Raw genomic sequence first — 17,424 nt, 5'->3', positions numbered from 1 at the left:
CGCCTCAGACAGCAAGTGTGGTGCTCGGGCGGTAATCTTTGGCCGCTCGGGCGCCGATGCTTCTGGACTCATCTTCATCTATCACTTGAATAATGTTCCTTTGTCTCCCAAACTTACTCCCATGCATCACGAATCCTCCAGCACTTTGCACCTCGCTTGTACGTCCTTCTTCCTTGCTCATAAGCCCCTGCAACGCTTCCTTGAATCTCTTCAGTCGTCTCCTCGTGATTGGTCCCTTCGGCAACTCTAAAGGGTCCCATGTTTTCCTTGGGACTTGACCATCTGTGTTCGCATCAGTTCTCCATGACGCGTTTTAACATCTCTCCTATGTTTTTTTAGATCTCAAACCGTGCCTAAGAGTTTTCAGCGATGCTTTTTAAAATCATGAGATACATGGACCAAATTAGACAATATCACTAACGAGTAATGAGTTGAGTCCTCACAGAAGGTCTCAACAAATTCCCTTGACTCAACAATCCATTGTAACTTGGTAATTGCTTATTCAAAGTACTGACATTTTGGCTTTACTCTAGAGATCGATGTTGGAAAATCCTCAAGTCTACTCCCATGCACAAAGGCATTGCCAATTCACAAATTTAGTATTATATTATATATTAACGACCACGATAAATTAGTCCTATTTTTTCTCAAGTAACTCTTATATATAAAGTGATTTTTAAAATTTATTTATCATCACAAGCATTTGAAAATCTTCATTTTATTAAAATTCATAACTCAAACAATTATTTGAAAATAAAATATATTATAGGAATCAACATATATATTCATATATTATACCATACACACACGACACTTCGATGAAGTATATATAATTAGTGGGCCTCATGTAAGACCGTCTCACTGATACTAATCTTTGAGACGGGTCAACCTTACACATATTCATAATAAAAATTAATATTCTTAGCATAAAAAATAATATTTTTTCATGGATGACCCAAATAAGATATCAGTCTCACAAATTCGACCTGTGATACCGTCTCACACAAGTTTTTTTTCACATTTAACAGCACGATAGCCTACCTTTTCCTTTTGGGTGTTATTTGAATACCAAAAAGTTTCTTCCACACTTTGAATCTCACATATAAAATCGTTACAAAAGCACGTCGTTGCAAAAGTAAAAAAGTTGACCTGAAATTTAAGCTTGCACATTAGGGAAATTGGTTTTGTCACAAAATCAACAATTTCACTTGGTCAAACAAGGCATTCACGAACTTACCTATTACTTAAGCCAATGAATACAGTGTCAATAAATAAATATTGGTCCCAAGTTATCAAAGTGGTCTATCTATGTTATATTCTTTAATGCGTATTTATATCACAAAAATCATGTGAGACAGTCTTACAGATCAATTTTGTGAGATAGATATTCTATTTGGGTCACCTATTAAAAAATATTATTTTTATTATAAATATGGACATGGTTGACTAAAGACCGTGATACTATCTCGCAAACGAACTACTCAACTTATATTTGTGAAATCCGATCATTGCTAAAAATCTCTATGAAAAAATGATTTATTAATTCTCTGCATTTCCAAATCTTGAGCGCAAACATGGAAATATATGATAAAATTAACTCTATATTTTTAACACACTTGTCACTACCATATAACACATCCTATTTTTTAAAAAGATTTACTAAAAGTTCCGTATTAATAATAAAATTAGGATATATTATTCTTTCTTTTAATCATGATTGATAATTTAAAAATATCTAAAAATTATTTAATTCAGTTTCTGCATATGGAAAAGTTATTTTTGGAATTCAATTCTCTAAAAGATATTTATTAAAAAAATTATTATTCACGTGCATGAATAACAAATGCAAAAGTAAAAAAATTAAAAAGGCAATATAAAGCCAATACTTAATTTGTTAAATTCATTTCCAAAATATAATATAATTATAATACCAACTCATTTTTACGCATATGATATTTTATGAATTTTCATTACCATCAGAATGGGTCATATTTATTGTGTGACTTATTAATTTCCAATAAAGAATTAATTTTAAAAATCAATCCATTTATTGCAAGATAAACAAATTATTGAAGCAAAATTTGATAGAAATTACAATTACCTCTTACATTTTGAATAGTTATATATATTTAACGTACACACAATTCTACAAGAAATAAGAAATAACATATCATTTTGAATAATTAGTTCTATTGTCATACATATTGTATCATTTTTTAAATTTTAAAAATTAATTTTTAGTCCAAATCGATCCAACCCGTGTTCAAGTTATTCGATTCCATTTTCACCTTTCACTGTGACCGTAACCATGCTTAAAAATCGTCGTAAAGCCTCTGTATAGTAGTAATTACATTGGTATTATCATCGTCTTAATCTAAAAAATTTAAAAAAAAGTTATAGAGCACCATAACTCTTAACATAAAATGATAAAAAAATTATTCTATTTAAATTACAAATTTTTTTTATTATAAAAACCATTTTAAAGTATTTTAAAATCTTTATATAAAAAATTAGGTAAAGGTTTTAAAAATGGACCTTTATTTTATTGAGTGTGAATAAATGGACCAACCGCATCACCTGTGTGAGCTACCTGTAAGATTGCCACCAGAGTTTCAATCTCATCAACAGCTGACCGTTGAAAAATGAAAAAAATTGGATCTTTGCCCGATTGGGCATGCCCCACCTTCTCTTAACTACAATGCAACAGCTAATTCTCTATATAAATTCACTCCTTCCCCCACTAATATTGTGTGCTACAAAAAACATTCATATTCCTCTTGCTGTCTCCTTCCTCAAAGGTAGGTGCATTTCCTTGACTGTGTCACATTTTTCAAACCTACCCTTGTTTCAGAATCAGGCGGGTTTGTGATATTTGATGATTTGATCCGTTTTCTTCAGTCAATTTTTTTTTTACCGTGATTCCCATGTGGGTATGTTGTAAAGATATGATTCTGAGTCATTGTGATCCAGTTTTCTTGTTTTTCCTTTCGATTTGTACGAGGAATTGTATCTTGATCTGTTGTTTATGATTCGTGGGTTTTGAAATTCGGTTACTGGTAGATCTATTGGCTTAACGGTTGCTCAAATTAACGGGGAAAAAAAAGAAAAAAGGCGATCTTTTGAATTTTAGTGCGTGCATTGTTCTCACTTCTGGGATATTACGTAAATATATAACGATATGTGTCATGCACCATTGTGATTAGTTTGGTATTTGGTTTGGATTTTGATTTAATCTCTCCTGTTGCATTTCAGTTGGACTTGTGAATTTTTTTTATTTCGATTACTATTCTGTTTGGGATGAATATCTGTTTATGTTGCTTATGTTAAGTTAAATCCCATAGCCTAGAATATTTCTTAACACCACAGTGTGGATTAGAGCTTTTTGGTGTCACTCCTGAGGTTAGAATTATGTGAGTTAGCTGATGATTTTCTTGAAAATTGTCAAATTCATGGAAGTGATAAATGCAGAAAAAAGGTTTGCCGATCTTGGAAAATTTGTTACGGATATATTCCTTCCACATTTTTCTCAAGTATAGTATCTTATGCTGATGATTAGTATATGGTTTTAGCCGCCAGCATCTCTAGTAATATTGATGTGGCTTTAGCTTCTAATTTTGACTGTATCTTTAGTAATTTATTGGGATCCACATAAGGAAACGAATCATTTGCAATTTAGGAATACTAGGATGGTTGTTTAAAAAAAACGATAGTCTAGCCTGATCATATGATTCTCAGAAGCTCCAAAACATGAACCTACTTATTATTGGATCAACCCCGAGTGGAAAAGATCAACAAATCGGGCTATGATGTGCGTCATGTTCCATGAGCATCGATGGTTTTCTTGAGCAGTGATATGTCAATGGCGATGAATTTTTTGCTTGTAATCTTGGTTACGTTGTATCGTGTTATTTTTATTCACATACGAGTTTATTTACTGATACTGTTGCATTCAGGAGTGTTACGGATTACAAAATGGCAACCGGGCAACTTTTCTCCAAATCAACTCAAGCACTATTTTACAATTACAAGCAACTCCCCATACAGCGGATGCTTGATTTTGACTTCCTTTGTGGTAATATGAGCATGATATATGTGCTCATGCAACTTTTAATGAGAAATTGTTGTACATCGGATAATTAATTTCGGATCCTTGCATTAATTTTTTCTATGCTCTGTTTGCTGAATGTAGGGAGAGAAACACCTTCAGTTGCCGGAATTATAAATCCTGGTTCTGAGGGATTTCAGAAGCTATTTTTCGGTCAGGAGGAAATTGCAATTCCAGTTCATTCGACGTACGTTTTACTTTCTCATGCTTTTCGTTTATTTATTTGTCATTATGATTTAGTGCTATGGAGTAACTTTTCTGCTGATGTAGTAATAGGTAGTCGCTGTTGCTGACATCAATTCCTTTTCTTTCTTTCTTTTTTTCATTTTCCTCTTGGGATAATCCATTGTGTTGGTGGAATATTAAGGGATACCACTTACCAAAAAAAAGTTGCCCCTTTAATAGAAATTGTTACATTTCCTCCGTATTTGTTCTCAAAATGTCAAGTGCTGAAAAAAAGGGTTCAATCGAAAAAAAAAGGGTTCAATCAAGTGAAGCTCAAGTAGATAGGCTTGAAAAAAATTAGAATACTTGAACTCAAGCTCGACTCAATCGAGTATTAATTTTCAAGTTCGAGCTCAAACATATCGTGTTACTCTAGCTCGAAAAGCTCGATTTAGGCTCTATTTTAATTCTAAATAATATATAAATATATATATAAGTAAATAAATATATATGTGTGTGTGTGTGTGTGTGTGTGTGTGTGTGTGTGTAAATGAGTAGCTTGCAAGTTACCTGAATAGACACATGTAAAACTCGAGCTCGACTCTATTAAAGATTCTATACTCACGAGAGTTTGACTTGCACCCCGAGGTAATACATCATGTTTTACCTTGCAATAGAACCTTTAACACTGTTAAAAAAGTAGAAACAGAAAAAATCACCATTTTTATAATTAGTATCTTGATGATGTCTAAACATCTGGAGTCTTTTCCGGCATTAATATTCGTTGAAGAGAGTTCCAAATTTATTCTTCCTTGCAGTATTGAAGCTGCAAGTGCTGCACATCCCACAGCTGATGTTTTTATTAACTTTGCATCATTTAGAAGGTTGGTCTTCTACATTTTTTAATATTCCACATGGAGATTTCATGCTGCTCATTAAGTTTAATAAATCTGATTTCATCATTGAAGTGCTGCTGCTTCATCCATGTCTGCTCTCAAGCAGCCAACAATCAAAGTTGTGGCCATTATAGCTGAAGGTGTCCCCGAATCGGACACCAAGCAATTAATTGCTTATGCAAAGGCAAACAATAAGGTATCTTGCTTCTCAATTATTTTTACTTGGTCAAATTACATTCTCATACATGGAACTTGACTTCATATGATATTATGTTGATTTTACTTTCTTACATGCTAAACAAATCTCAGGTCGTCATTGGCCCTGCTACTGTTGGAGGTATTCAAGCTGGAGCCTTTAAGATTGGTGATACTGCTGGAACAATTGATAATATCATTCACTGCAAGTTGTACAGGCCTGGATCTGTTGGATTTGTCTCCAAATCTGTACGTATAGAATTCTTATTTTCACATTTTCAATATTATATCATGTACATTCTTTTGTTATGGTGACTCATTCTGTTTCACTGATCTAACTTTGTAACAGGTGTTAACTTATTTATTTCGGGTTTAACTTGGAATGGTCTTTCTGTTGGATTACAGGGTGGTATGTCTAACGAGTTATACAACACAATTGCTCGTGTCACGAATGGAATTTACGAAGGTTGGAATGTGAAATCTTGCAACTATTTGTACTTTTGTTAAAATCACCTTTTCCAAAATCTCGAGTGAAGAAACGTGACACAAATTTTTAACTGTAGGTATCGCGATCGGAGGTGATGTGTTCCCTGGTTCCACACTTTCTGATCATGTGCTTCGATTTAACAATATACCTCAGGTAAAAAAGAAAAAAATACATCTGATTTTGTTCTTGTTTTCCTACAAGGAATCATGGTCACTGAATTGCATATGGTTACAAAGTTTCTCCTTATTGTTGAATTACACCACCATGGGATATATCAAATTTATGCTAAAGATTTCTTGGAGTTGCGAGAGATTCTGAAACTTTGTATCTTGTTTTTTTGGGGATTAAATTCAGGTTAAAATGATTGTTGTTCTTGGAGAACTTGGTGGGCGTGATGAATATTCCTTAGTTGAGGCCCTCAAACAGGGGAAAATCAACAAGCCTGTAGTTGCCTGGGTCAGTGGAACTTGTGCCCGCCTCTTCAAATCGGAAGTGCAGTTTGGTCATGCTGTAAGCTAATATTACCTATTGTTCACTTTCCAACCTGATTCAAAGCGATCGATTACATAGGCAGTGGTTCAAATTTTGTTTGCTTATTTATTAACATCAGGGGGCCAAGAGTGGTGGTGAGATGGAGTCTGCTCAGGCCAAGAATCAAGCACTCAGAGAGGCGGGAGCTGTTGTTCCCACTTCATATGAGGCGTTCGAAGGTTCAATCAGAGAAACATTCGAGAAATTGGTTAGCATTTTGAATTTTCAAGAACTATTGTGTATGATTCTTAAGGTAGTCTTTTGTTTAATTTCTGGGATGCTTTCTATTAGGTCGAGGGGGAGCAGGTTATGGCTGTGAAGGAGGTTACACCTCCTCCAATACCGGAGGATCTTAATACAGCAATTAAGAGTGGAAAAGTTCGGGCTCCAACACATATTATTTCCACTATTTCAGATGATAGGGGTATGATCATTTTCCATTAATGACAAGCTTTAGAATAAATAAAAATACATACAAACGCTTGGAATTTACCTGTTATAATTTTGCAGGGGAAGAACCAACATATGCTGGCGTCCCCATGTCCTCCATTGTTGAACAGGGTTTAGGTGTCGGTGATGTTATTTCTTTATTGTGGTTCAAAAGAAGCCTTCCCCGTTATTGCTCACGTTTCATTGAAGTGAGTTCCACGTAATTTTGACAGGACTTTACATTTTTACTTTTTGTATCATTCAATTTCCTTGTTCAAATCTAGTGTTTGGACTTGCACAATCTCTCAAAAATGCTGTTGACTTGCTAGATTTGCATCATGTTATGTGCTGACCATGGTCCATGTGTATCTGGTGCTCACAACACCATTGTGACGGCTAGAGCAGGAAAAGACCTGGTATCAAGTCTTGTTTCTGGTGCGTTACAGATTCTTCAAGTGTCGTATTTGTGTAAAATGTACGAGCAATATGTGTGGTATATGGCAAACATTTGATAAAATAATGGATTCTTCGAGGCTCCATTTCTTGATTATGCGGTTACTTGACTTCACCTTTAAAACAGGTTTATTGACAATTGGTCCTCGTTTTGGTGGAGCTATCGATGATGCTGCTCGATACTTTAAGGATGCTTATGACAGGGTGAGTTTGGTTTGTGTTTCTATGTGAGAAATTCCAATGTTCTTTAATACTTTCTTCCCCATCACGGTGTGTATATCAGGGTCTTACACCTTACGAATTTGTGGAAAGCATGAAAAAGAAGGGCATTCGTGTACCTGGTATTGGTCACAGGTAATAAGATACTCGACTTACACACTCTTTCTTTTCTTTATCTGGGGGGCGTGTTGTGTATTATGGTGGAGAAAAAGAATGTGTATTCAAAATTATTTAGCTTTTTTGTTACTCAAGTTTCTTTGATACTCCAATGATAATACTTAAAATACTTGATGTAATGTAGAACTTGTACCCTTGGAATTTCCTGCGTTTGATCATTCTCTTTTTTGTCAATTCAAGCCAGAATCCTGGTACACTGTTAGGCCAAAACCTCAAAAGACTAATCTTTTACATAAGAAAACCTCGCAAAACTCATCAACCATTCGATTTTTTCATGGAAAAGATGTGGAATCCCTGACAAATGCTTCATCTGCCTTTGGTAATAGAGTCAAGAGGGGTGATAACAGAGATAAGAGGGTAGAGTTGCTGCAAGAATTTGCACGGTCGAATTTCCCATCTGTAAAGTACATGGAATACGCAGTTGAAGTCGAGACTTACACCCTTTCAAAAGCAAACAACCTAGTTCTCAACGTTGATGGTGCCATTGGTTCCCTATTCTTGGATCTTCTTGCAGGCAGCGGAATGTTTACAAAGCAAGAAATTGATGAGATTGTTGGGATTGGTTACCTTAACGGACTCTTTGTTCTTGCACGTTCCATTGGTCTAATAGGGTAAGTTAAACATCAAATGCTCTTCCCTTTTATTAATCTGTTACCTGTCAAAAATTTCAGTCTTAAATCACTCCATATGTATTTAACACTGTCTGAAACTTTTTGAAACTTAGGCATACATTTGATCAGAAGAGACTGAAGCAGCCACTTTATCGTCACCCATGGGAAGACGTTCTCTACACAAAGTAATGGTTTTGAGTACCGAAATGGCTCGATAATGGTTCACTGCCTAGCGTCTGATGCTCGCTATTAATCAAAGTTACATTGTCATGTGATGATTTTTCAGTTGTTAATTTAGCTTTAGTATTGGTAGAGAGCAGATAGAGTACTTTTCTCAGTTTTAACAATACCTGCAAGTGCCATTTATGAAAAGATGTTGTGTCTGTCTGTTCAGGAACAAATAAACCATGAACTGTTGTTTAGTGAATAAAAGAATGTGATTATATAATATTTTCTTCTCTCGTTTAATCTCTTTAATTCATCAGCTCTGGCTGTAGCTTTTGTACTTCTGGTTATATCGTTGGCGCTATTAATGGTTTCTTTATTTTTTTGAGTCGAGATACGTGTTTGTTATATTTAGGTCTCGAACTTGATATCTCATGTAACTGTATTTTATTTGTGAAATGATCGGTATAACCTTTGTTTAAAAAAATAATTAATGTAGTTAATAAATAATATATGATTTTTTTGTGTAAAAATGGTCTTTGTATCGTTGATAGAAACATGCATCGATATCACAATTATAAATAAGGACCCATGTTTTTAAATAAAATTTTGAGATTATAAATTGAGAAGGCGAAATTGGGCAAATACTTGATTTTAGATTTTAATTATTCTTTATTCGATTATTTATATATTTAAAAAAATTGAAAAAATTGAGACCCCCAGCTCCACCTCTGAATATCAAAGAAAGTATGTCTCTTGTGAAATGATCTTACGAATCTTTATTTATGACACGGATCAACCCTACCGATATTCACAATAAAAAGTAATATTTTTTCATGGATGACCTAAATAAGATATTCGTCTCACATAATACGACCCATGAGACTGTCTCACACAAGCTTTTGCCTATCAAGTAAGAGTATGTCTCATATGAGACCGTCTTACGGATCTTAATCTGTGAGAAGGGTCAACCATATCCATATTCACAATAAAAAGTAATACTCTTAGCATAAAAAGTAATACATTTTCACGGATGACCCAAATAAAAGATATGTCTCACAAATATGACTCGCGAGAAAAAACTTGTGTGAGACGGTATCACGGGTCGTATTTGTGAAACGGATCTTTTATTTGGGTCACCCATGAAAAAGTATTACTTTTTATGCTAAGAGTATTATTTTTTATTGTGAATATGGGTAGAATTGACCCGTCTCACAGATTATGATCTGTGAGACGGTCTCACATGAGACCCACTCAAGAAATTAAATGAGCTGGACACAATGAAATTTTTGAGTTATTTTATAAAAAAATCGACGTGAAGATAAGAAGAATGGGTTGAGTCAATTGTGGTACCAAATTCACGGGGAACAATGTGATATGGGCGGGCATATATGTGGTCACCTTTTGTCTCACACGGCTACTCTGAATTGTAACAAGCGATTCAATAAATTTTTAGATCAGTTTAGGATATGGATCCAAACATGACAGTTGTACAATGAAAATTTCACAAATCTTGTTGAACGGACATTTTTATATCAGAAGTATTAATTGTCATGATAATTATGGATCGAATTACAAAGTATTTACTTTTGATAATTGTATTATCACGTGAATGTGAATGTGAAGATTACGTGAACATCACTTAAATCTATCATTTGTATAGTTCCATATCGGTCCCATACGTTAGGGGTGAGCAAAATTTCGATTAAATCGAATTAACCGACCGAAGTGAGCTAATTCGGAAATTCGGTTTAGTTATTTTGGAAATTCGGTTTTCAAATTAAAAAAATTTGGTTATATTGGTTGATTCGATTCGATTCGATTACGGTTTTCAAAATTTTGAAATCGGTTAAACGAATTAACCGATATAATAAATAATGTTATATGATAAATTTTTATTATTTATCCATTTTTATATATATTTAAATTTTTAATTTTAAAATCACTCCGATTCTAATCTAGTTATAAACTCCACTCTTGACTTCATCCCCCACCCACCCATCTCTAGTCACCGGTCGAGACACCGCCTGTCCGCCCATGTTGTTTTATTTTATAAAAAAAACATGTATTAATTGTATTCAAACAAACTTATACATTTGTGATGTGTATGATTTTATGTTTTTATGCATTTGTGTAGACTGTAGTGTTCAAGAAAAACTACATGTATAATTAAAGTTAAATCACAATTTTTTTAAAGCTAATCGTTAATTCGGTCACCGACCGCATTAACCGATTTTAATTCGGTTCGGTATTTATCGATTATAAAAATTAATTCGAGTGGTTCGGTTATGGTTAAATATTTATGTTCGATTCAGTTATGGTTAATTCGATTCGGTTATTGACCGAACCGACCGAATGCTCACCCATACGTACATTGGTCATATTGGGTGGGTGACCATGAAATAATTTGATGCACACACACTGTATTTTTCAAATGTTTTCTATACTGTTAGACCGATGACATAGATATATAGAATTTAAATTAATTGAAGGAATTTTGATAATAAACATTGAATCAGTCCAATCAATACTGGATAAATAACCAAATTCTGAGAGATCAAAATCCAAGCCAACACTTGGCTCTCTGTCTCATTCAATTCCCCAAATGTAAGTTTAAGATAACGAGGACGAATGATTCCAAGAATGCAGCACACACTTCAAAATTACGACATATATCCAGTCTTTTGTAAGCAATCCAACAATGGATATAGAGAACCCACCCGGATATATTTCCCGGGATTCTCATCTCAAGCTTTCTTGAAACTTGGACTTGATTCTGCTGTGTTGAAGAAATGATTTCGAGAAGCAGCCGGGCATCTCATGCTGAAGCTCTATCTTCCGGTTCGGCCCCGCGTCATCACAATCAACAGAGTACCACCTTAAACAGGGCGGATTCGATGAGCAAAGCTGTAGCGCAGTACACTGTTGACGCCAGGCTTCATGAGGTTTTCGAGCAATCGGGTGTGTGCGGGAAAGCCTTCGATTATTCGGAGAGTGTAAGGGCTGGTGCAGAGTCTGTTCCTGAGCAGCAAATTGCGGCTTACTTATTGAAAATACAGCGTGGCAGCCATATTCAACCGTTTGGTTGTATGATAGCGTTGGATGAATCGAATTTTCGCGTCATAGCTTACTCGGAGAATGCCCGTGAAATGCTTGGCTTGGCGCTTCAGTCAGTCCCATGCATGGAAAGGGACGAAACTTTGACGGTTGGGACTGATGTAAGAACTCTGTTCTCCCCCTCGAGCTGTGTCTTGCTCGAGAGGGCGTTTGCGGCTCGTGAAATAACACTGTTGAATCCGATTTGGGTGCATTCGAAGAATTCGGGGAAGCCCTTTTATGCGATTCTGCATAGAATAGATGTGGGGACAGTGATTGATTTAGAGCCTGTTAGGAGCGAGGATCCGGCCCTTTCTATCGCTGGTGCTGTCCAGTCGCAGAAGCTTGCTGTGAGGGCTATTTCCCAGTTGCAATCACTTCCTGGAGGGGACATCAAACTTTTGTGTGATACAGTAGTCGAAAGCGTGAGAGAGTTAACTGGGTATGATCGTGTGATGGTCTATAAGTTTCATGAGGATGAACATGGTGAGGTGGTGGCGGAAAGTCGGAGGTCTGATTTAGATCCGTATATTGGTTTACATTATCCTGCCACAGATATCCCCCAGGCTTCTAGATTTTTGTTCAAGCAGAATCGGATTAGGATGATTGTAGATTGTGAAGCCACTCCGGTTAAAGTTATCCAGGATGAATCATTAAATCAACCCTTGTGTTTGGTTGGATCCACGCTCAGGGCACCACATGGTTGCCACGCCCTGTACATGGCAAGTATGGGTTCTACTGCCTCGTTGACGTTGGCCGTTGTTGTTAATGGAAATGAAGAAGACTGCGCTGAAGGACGGAATTTGATGAGGCTATGGGGCTTGGTTGTTGGTCATCACACTTCTGCTCGGTGCATATCTTTCCCCCTGCGGTATGCTTGTGAATTCTTGATGCAGGCATTTGGGCTTCAACTGAACATGGAACTACAGTTGGCGTCACAGTTGGCGGAGAAACATGTTTTGAGGACACAGACGCTGTTATGTGACATGCTGCTTCGAGATTCGCCTACTGGGATTGTTACCCAGAGACCTAGTATCATCGACCTTGTGAAGTGCGATGGGGCTGCGCTGTATTACAAAGAGAAGTATTATCCCCTTGGTGTGACACCTACAGAAGCACAGATAAAGGACATAGTGAAATGGTTGTTGGCATTCCATGGGAACTTGACAGGTTTGAGCACAGACAGTCTTGCGGATGCCGGGTACCCTGGAGCAGCCTCTCTAGGGGATGGTGTTTGTGGAATGACTTTTGCATTCATCACTTCGAGAGATTATTTATTCTGGTTTCGTTCCCATAGCGCGAAGGCTATCAAGTGGGGCGGTGCAAAACATCATCCACAAGAAAAAGATGATGGTCTTAGGTTGAATCCCCGTTCTTCATTCAAGGCGTTTCTAGAAGTGGTCAAAGGCCGAAGTTTAGCTTGGGAGAATGCTGAAATGGATGCAATTCATTCTTTGCGTCTTATTTTACGAGAGTCGTTTCAAAATGCTGGTGGAAGTAGTTCTAAGGCAGTTGTACCTGCCCAGGCTGGGGAGGAGTTACAAGGAGTTGATGAATTAAGTTCTGTTGCCAGAGAAATGGTTAGATTGATCGAGACTGCAACTGCACCTATATTTGCTGTAGATGTTGAGGGTCGCATAAACGGGTGGAATGCAAAAGTTGCAGAGCTGACTGACTTATCTGTTGAAGAAGCATTAGGAAAGTCGTTGATTCATGACATTGTTCACAAAGAATCAGTTGAGATTGCCAAAAAGCTTCTTTTCCATGCTTTGCAAGGTAGTCCTTTTCTACCAACATCATGCATTCTCTTTTAGCATGTTAAAATTAATTTTTTTTTAAGTAATGGCACCCATACCGAAGTGTTTTCTTTGTTAAGATGCATTCAGAAGTTAAAATTAATGCAGGCGAGGAACACAAGAATGTTGAATTAAGGTTGAGGACATTCAACACTGAACAACTTAGTAAGACCGTGTTTGTGGTGGTGAATGCTTGCTCCAGCAAGGACTGTGTGAACAACATGGTTGGTGTTTGCTTTGTTGGTCAGGATGTTACAGGCCAAAAGGCAGTAATGGACAAGTTCATACAAATTCAAGGTGATTACAAGGCAATTATGCACAGTCCCAACCCTCTGATTCCTCCAATATTTGCTTCTGATGAGAACACATGTTGCTCTGAATGGAACACCGCTATGGAAAAGCTCACTGGCTGGAGTATGGGGGATGTTATCGGGAAGATGATAGTTGGGGAGATATTCGGAAATTGCTGTCGGCTAAAGGGTCTAGATGCTATGACAAAATTCATGATCGTCTTGCACAATGCACTTGGAGGCCAGGAAACGGACATGTTTCCATTCTGTTTTTTTGACCGCGATGGGAAGTATGTGCAGGCACTCTTGACTGCAAACAAGAGGGTAAATATGAATGGTCAGGTTATAGGAGTCTTCTGCTTTTTGCAGATTGCAAGTCGTGAGTTGCAACAAACTTTGAAAATTCAGAGGCAACAAGAAAAGGCATGTGCATCAAAGATAAAAGATCTGACTTACATTTGTCAAGAAATAAAGAATCCGTTATGTGGCATACAGTTCACTAACTCACTTTTGGAAGCAACAAATCTGACAGAAAACCAAACACAGCTTCTTCAGATGAGTGCTGCTTGTGAGAAGCAGATCTTAAAGATTATGAAGGATGTTGATATGGAAAACATTGAGGTTGGGTATGTTTTGTTTGAAAATAGTCAGACTTTTTCATTCATGATTAACATCTGTAGATGTGTCTTTATAATATCAGGTAAAATCGACTTCAATTCTCGTTGAGATAGATAAGTCGTCAACGAAGGAACTTCTAATAATCTAATGGTAGTTAAAAAAAACAGATTGCTATATTTTCCTTGTTACTGATTAATGTGCTGATATTAGGACTATTTTATACTATTATCTTCTTTACATTTTCTCACTGAAATCTGCTTTGTGGTCAGACGAACTAACTAAAGCTCGTATAATGGTAGATCAATGGTGCTTGAAAAGACAAAATTTGTGCTTGAGAGTGTGATAAATGCAGTTGTTAGCCAGGCAATGTTATTGATGAGGGAAAGAGGTCTGCAGTTGATCCGTGATATACCAGAGGAAGTCAAGACACTGGAACTTTATGGCGACCAAATCCGACTTCAACAGGTCTTAGCTGATTTTTTAATGAACATGGCGCTTTATGCACCGTCTCCGGAAGGTTGGATAGAAATTCAAGTTAGACCAAGTTCGAAGCGAATTTCTGAAGGAACTGCCATGGCACGCATTGAGTTTAGGTAAACTAAAGATTAATTGCCACCATAAAGTTTCATAATACTACGGATCCAGCATTCTACTTTTCATTGCAAAGTTCATCAAAATACCTACGGTGCTTTATTATCACACTGACTTTGATGATGATGATAGAGGTGCAATTATCTTTCTTCATATCTTTAATGTTTTCAATAATGTTTGACGAAATTTTAGATAGAAAAGATTTTGATTATAGGAATTGAGCAATTGTCGTTTGAAACAAAATACATGGAACAAGAAGACTGAGCTTTTTGTAGAAGCTATGTTGTCACAAGAAAGTTTGTACGTTCTCAAAAAGGTGACCAGAGTGTTCATGTGCCAACCCTAAAGCACATATCTACACTTCTTGAGTTGTTTTCTTATGTCCTTGTCTCGTTCTTACTTCTTATACTTGACTTTGATATACTCGTTTCTTTCTTCCCGTGAAGGATTACGAGCCTGGGGGAAGGTCTTCCTCCCGAAATAGTCCAAGACATGTTCCAAAGCAAGAGATGGGCAACTCAAGAAGGTCTAGGACTAAGCATATGCAGAAAAATTTTGAAGCTTATGAATGGAGAAGTTCAATATGTCAGGGAGTCAGAAAGATGTCATTTCCTTATCGTTCTTGATATGCCGGTTCCACAGAGAGGCTTGAAGGGTGCCGAATGAGTTGGACTCGTCATCGATCCAAAACAACTGCAGATGAGTATCCATCTATCAAGTCGCGTAAAGAGTTTCAAGTGTGAATATTTATCTTCTTCTTGCTTTTCTGATGCCGATTTACCTGTCATCGGTTGCCTATATCACTTGACCTCTTCTTCTTTATTTACTGTAATGTAATATATTTTGAGATATCAGAATAAGTAGTTAAGTGCAACAGAGTATAATTTAGGGGTGGGTACGATTCGGTATACCGTACCGAACTACGGTACCGTATACCGTACCGAAAATATCGGCATGAAATTTTTTCATACCGACACCGAAAATTTTTTCGGTATACCGAACTTAAATTTTAAAATAATAATAATAATAAATTATTTTCAGTATTTCGGTATATACCGAAATACCGAAAAAAAAATATACCGTACCGAAATTTTCGGTATCCCGATTTTTTCGGTAAGTTTGGTATTTTTTTCGGCACGGTATTTCGGTATTTTTTCCCACCCCTAGAGTATATCCTATTTGGGAGTTGTGATCAAATGTCTTTTTAGCTTCAAAGTGGAATCAATTGTTACACAAAAAATTTCATCTCAGTTGAAGATCAATAGGCTATTGAAAAGTATAAAACACAAAATTAAAGAGGGGTATGAATATAAATCACACCTTTTTTATTAAAAAAAATCCCAAAAATGCATGATTTAGATTCGAAACTCAATGAAACTGGTGATGATATAATATCCAATTACAGATTATTTTCCTATGGGGTGCCATTTTTAGAACTTAAAAGGTGTCTTATAAATTTTTAGAAATTCCGAAAAAAAGAAGGAAAATTACAATTAGATCCATTTAAAACAATTATTATTTTTATGAGAAATTGTATTTTTTTTAAATGTGATTGTTTTATTATTAGATATTATATATAACAAAATTCCTAGATCCGTCTCATGTTATTATACGCGTGGGATTAATTTTGCTTGCTTCATCTTCATGTCTTGGCATCTTGCGTAAGTTTGCATAGTTTGTGCAATATAGGATATACAGATATAGTATTTTATTTATACATATAATAAACAAATTAAATATGAAATTAAGACAAAGAACCTTCCTTTCTAAAAGTTAAACAAATCGAACATGACCTCACATATATTTATCTGTGGACCAATGTCTTGCATCACATAAAAAAATTACATGACTCACGGATAAACTCTTATAGTAATATCTCAGTGGTAAGAACGAATTAACCGATAACTATATCTGTCTACAAGACAAGAACTTGTATATTATATAGTACAATGCTCCTGCTCAATAGTTGAACTTCTTTTTTTTTTTTGCTTCCAAAAAATCAACTGGAAAATATAGCATTTGATTGCTCTTTACAACAAAATAAAATTTTAAATGGAAAATTTGCAATGATTTTATATGTTTGTTTATTTCTAATTTTGTATATTTATATGCCAAATTTTTCGATTTTAATATGTCATTTTTTGTCTTTATATATGATTTTAATATTTTTTTTGACATGATGGTCGGTTGATACTTTATGTAATGAGAGAACTATTTAATTGTGGTTGGCTTAGAGCCTTAGGACAAATCAATTTATGTTTAATGAAAAGTAGCAAATAAGGAAATATTTCGAGTCCATCTATGATCTACCTGTCAAAATCTTGCCTTGATTTGGATTATTAAATAGCTGTTTTTTATTTGTTTCCAAGTGTTATACACTTCCACATATTTAAGTTGAGTAGGACGGTGTCACGGATTTTTATCTGTGAGACGGGTCAATCCTACCGATATTCACAATAAAAAGTAATACTCTTAATATAAAAAGTAATATTTTTTTATGGATAACCCAAATAAGAGATCTGTCTCACAAAATATGACCTGTGAGACATTCTCACACAAGTTCTTGCCATTTAAATTTCCATTAATTGAATGAATTTTTT

The 17,424-nt window shown here is 35.7% G+C and overlaps 2 protein-coding genes across 9 annotated transcripts; both read left to right on the top strand.

The window, feature by feature from the left end:
- Window positions 1-2,609: 2,609 nt before the first annotated feature.
- LOC140832907 (ATP-citrate synthase beta chain protein 2-like) lies at window positions 2,610-8,736 on the top strand. Of its 3 annotated transcripts, none has more exons than XM_073197196.1 (17): window positions 2,610-2,798; window positions 3,954-4,072; window positions 4,190-4,292; window positions 5,089-5,154; window positions 5,239-5,362; window positions 5,476-5,610; window positions 5,767-5,827; window positions 5,925-6,001; window positions 6,203-6,358; window positions 6,459-6,587; window positions 6,671-6,803; window positions 6,890-7,017; window positions 7,138-7,243; window positions 7,389-7,465; window positions 7,545-7,615; window positions 7,984-8,268; window positions 8,382-8,736. In XM_073197196.1, the coding sequence occupies exons 2-17, from the start codon at window positions 3,973-3,975 to the stop codon at window positions 8,455-8,457; spliced, it is 1,827 nt and encodes a 608-aa protein (XP_073053297.1). In that variant the 5' UTR covers window positions 2,610-2,798; window positions 3,954-3,972; the 3' UTR covers window positions 8,458-8,736. The 3 variants fall into 3 exon arrangements, with proteins under 3 accessions (XP_073053297.1, XP_073053298.1, XP_073053299.1); XM_073197197.1 differs by having other exon boundaries at window positions 2,610-2,857; XM_073197198.1 differs by having other exon boundaries at window positions 2,610-2,861.
- A 2,209-nt stretch (window positions 8,737-10,945) lies between these two features.
- LOC140832906 (phytochrome B-like) lies at window positions 10,946-15,698 on the top strand. Of its 6 annotated transcripts, XR_012118195.1 has the most exons (5): window positions 10,947-13,305; window positions 13,434-14,241; window positions 14,533-14,826; window positions 15,039-15,140; window positions 15,271-15,396. XR_012118195.1 is itself a non-coding variant. In XM_073197191.1 (4 exons), the coding sequence occupies exons 1-3, from the start codon at window positions 11,226-11,228 to the stop codon at window positions 14,379-14,381; spliced, it is 2,949 nt and encodes a 982-aa protein (XP_073053292.1). In that variant the 5' UTR covers window positions 10,946-11,225; the 3' UTR covers window positions 14,382-14,383; window positions 14,503-14,600. The 6 variants fall into 6 exon arrangements, 5 of the variants coding, with proteins under 5 accessions (XP_073053292.1, XP_073053293.1, XP_073053296.1 ...); XM_073197191.1 differs by lacking the exons at window positions 15,039-15,140; window positions 15,271-15,396 and adding an exon at window positions 14,316-14,383 and having other exon boundaries at window positions 10,946-13,305; window positions 13,434-14,236; window positions 14,503-14,600; XM_073197190.1 differs by lacking the exon at window positions 15,039-15,140 and having other exon boundaries at window positions 10,949-13,305; window positions 15,271-15,698.
- Window positions 15,699-17,424: the final 1,726 nt, after the last annotated feature.

Source organism: Primulina eburnea, chromosome 5 (genome assembly GCF_022965805.1).
Source record: "Primulina eburnea isolate SZY01 chromosome 5, ASM2296580v1, whole genome shotgun sequence".
Taxonomy (NCBI): Eukaryota; Viridiplantae; Streptophyta; class Magnoliopsida; order Lamiales; family Gesneriaceae; genus Primulina; species Primulina eburnea.
Note: the sequence above shows the minus strand (reverse complement) of the source record. Positions and strands in the feature narration are given on the sequence as shown.

Bases quoted from the DNA above. Each gene is read 5' to 3' on its own strand.
- LOC140832907 (XM_073197196.1), top strand. From the start codon at position 3,973: ATGGCAACCGGGCAACTTTTCTCCAAATCAACTCAAGCACTATTTTAC. The intron at 5,828-5,924 runs GTTGGAATGTGA...TTTTAACTGTAG, and splicing joins CACGAATGGAATTTACGAAG to GTATCGCGATCGGAGGTGAT. The intron at 7,616-7,983 runs GTAATAAGATAC...CTTTGGTAATAG, and splicing joins GTACCTGGTATTGGTCACAG to AGTCAAGAGGGGTGATAACA.
- LOC140832906 (XM_073197190.1), top strand. From the start codon at position 11,226: ATGATTTCGAGAAGCAGCCGGGCATCTCATGCTGAAGCTCTATCTTCC. The intron at 13,306-13,433 runs GTAGTCCTTTTC...AAATTAATGCAG, and splicing joins TCTTTTCCATGCTTTGCAAG to GCGAGGAACACAAGAATGTT. The intron at 14,827-15,270 runs GTAAACTAAAGA...CTTCCCGTGAAG, and splicing joins ATGGCACGCATTGAGTTTAG to GATTACGAGCCTGGGGGAAG.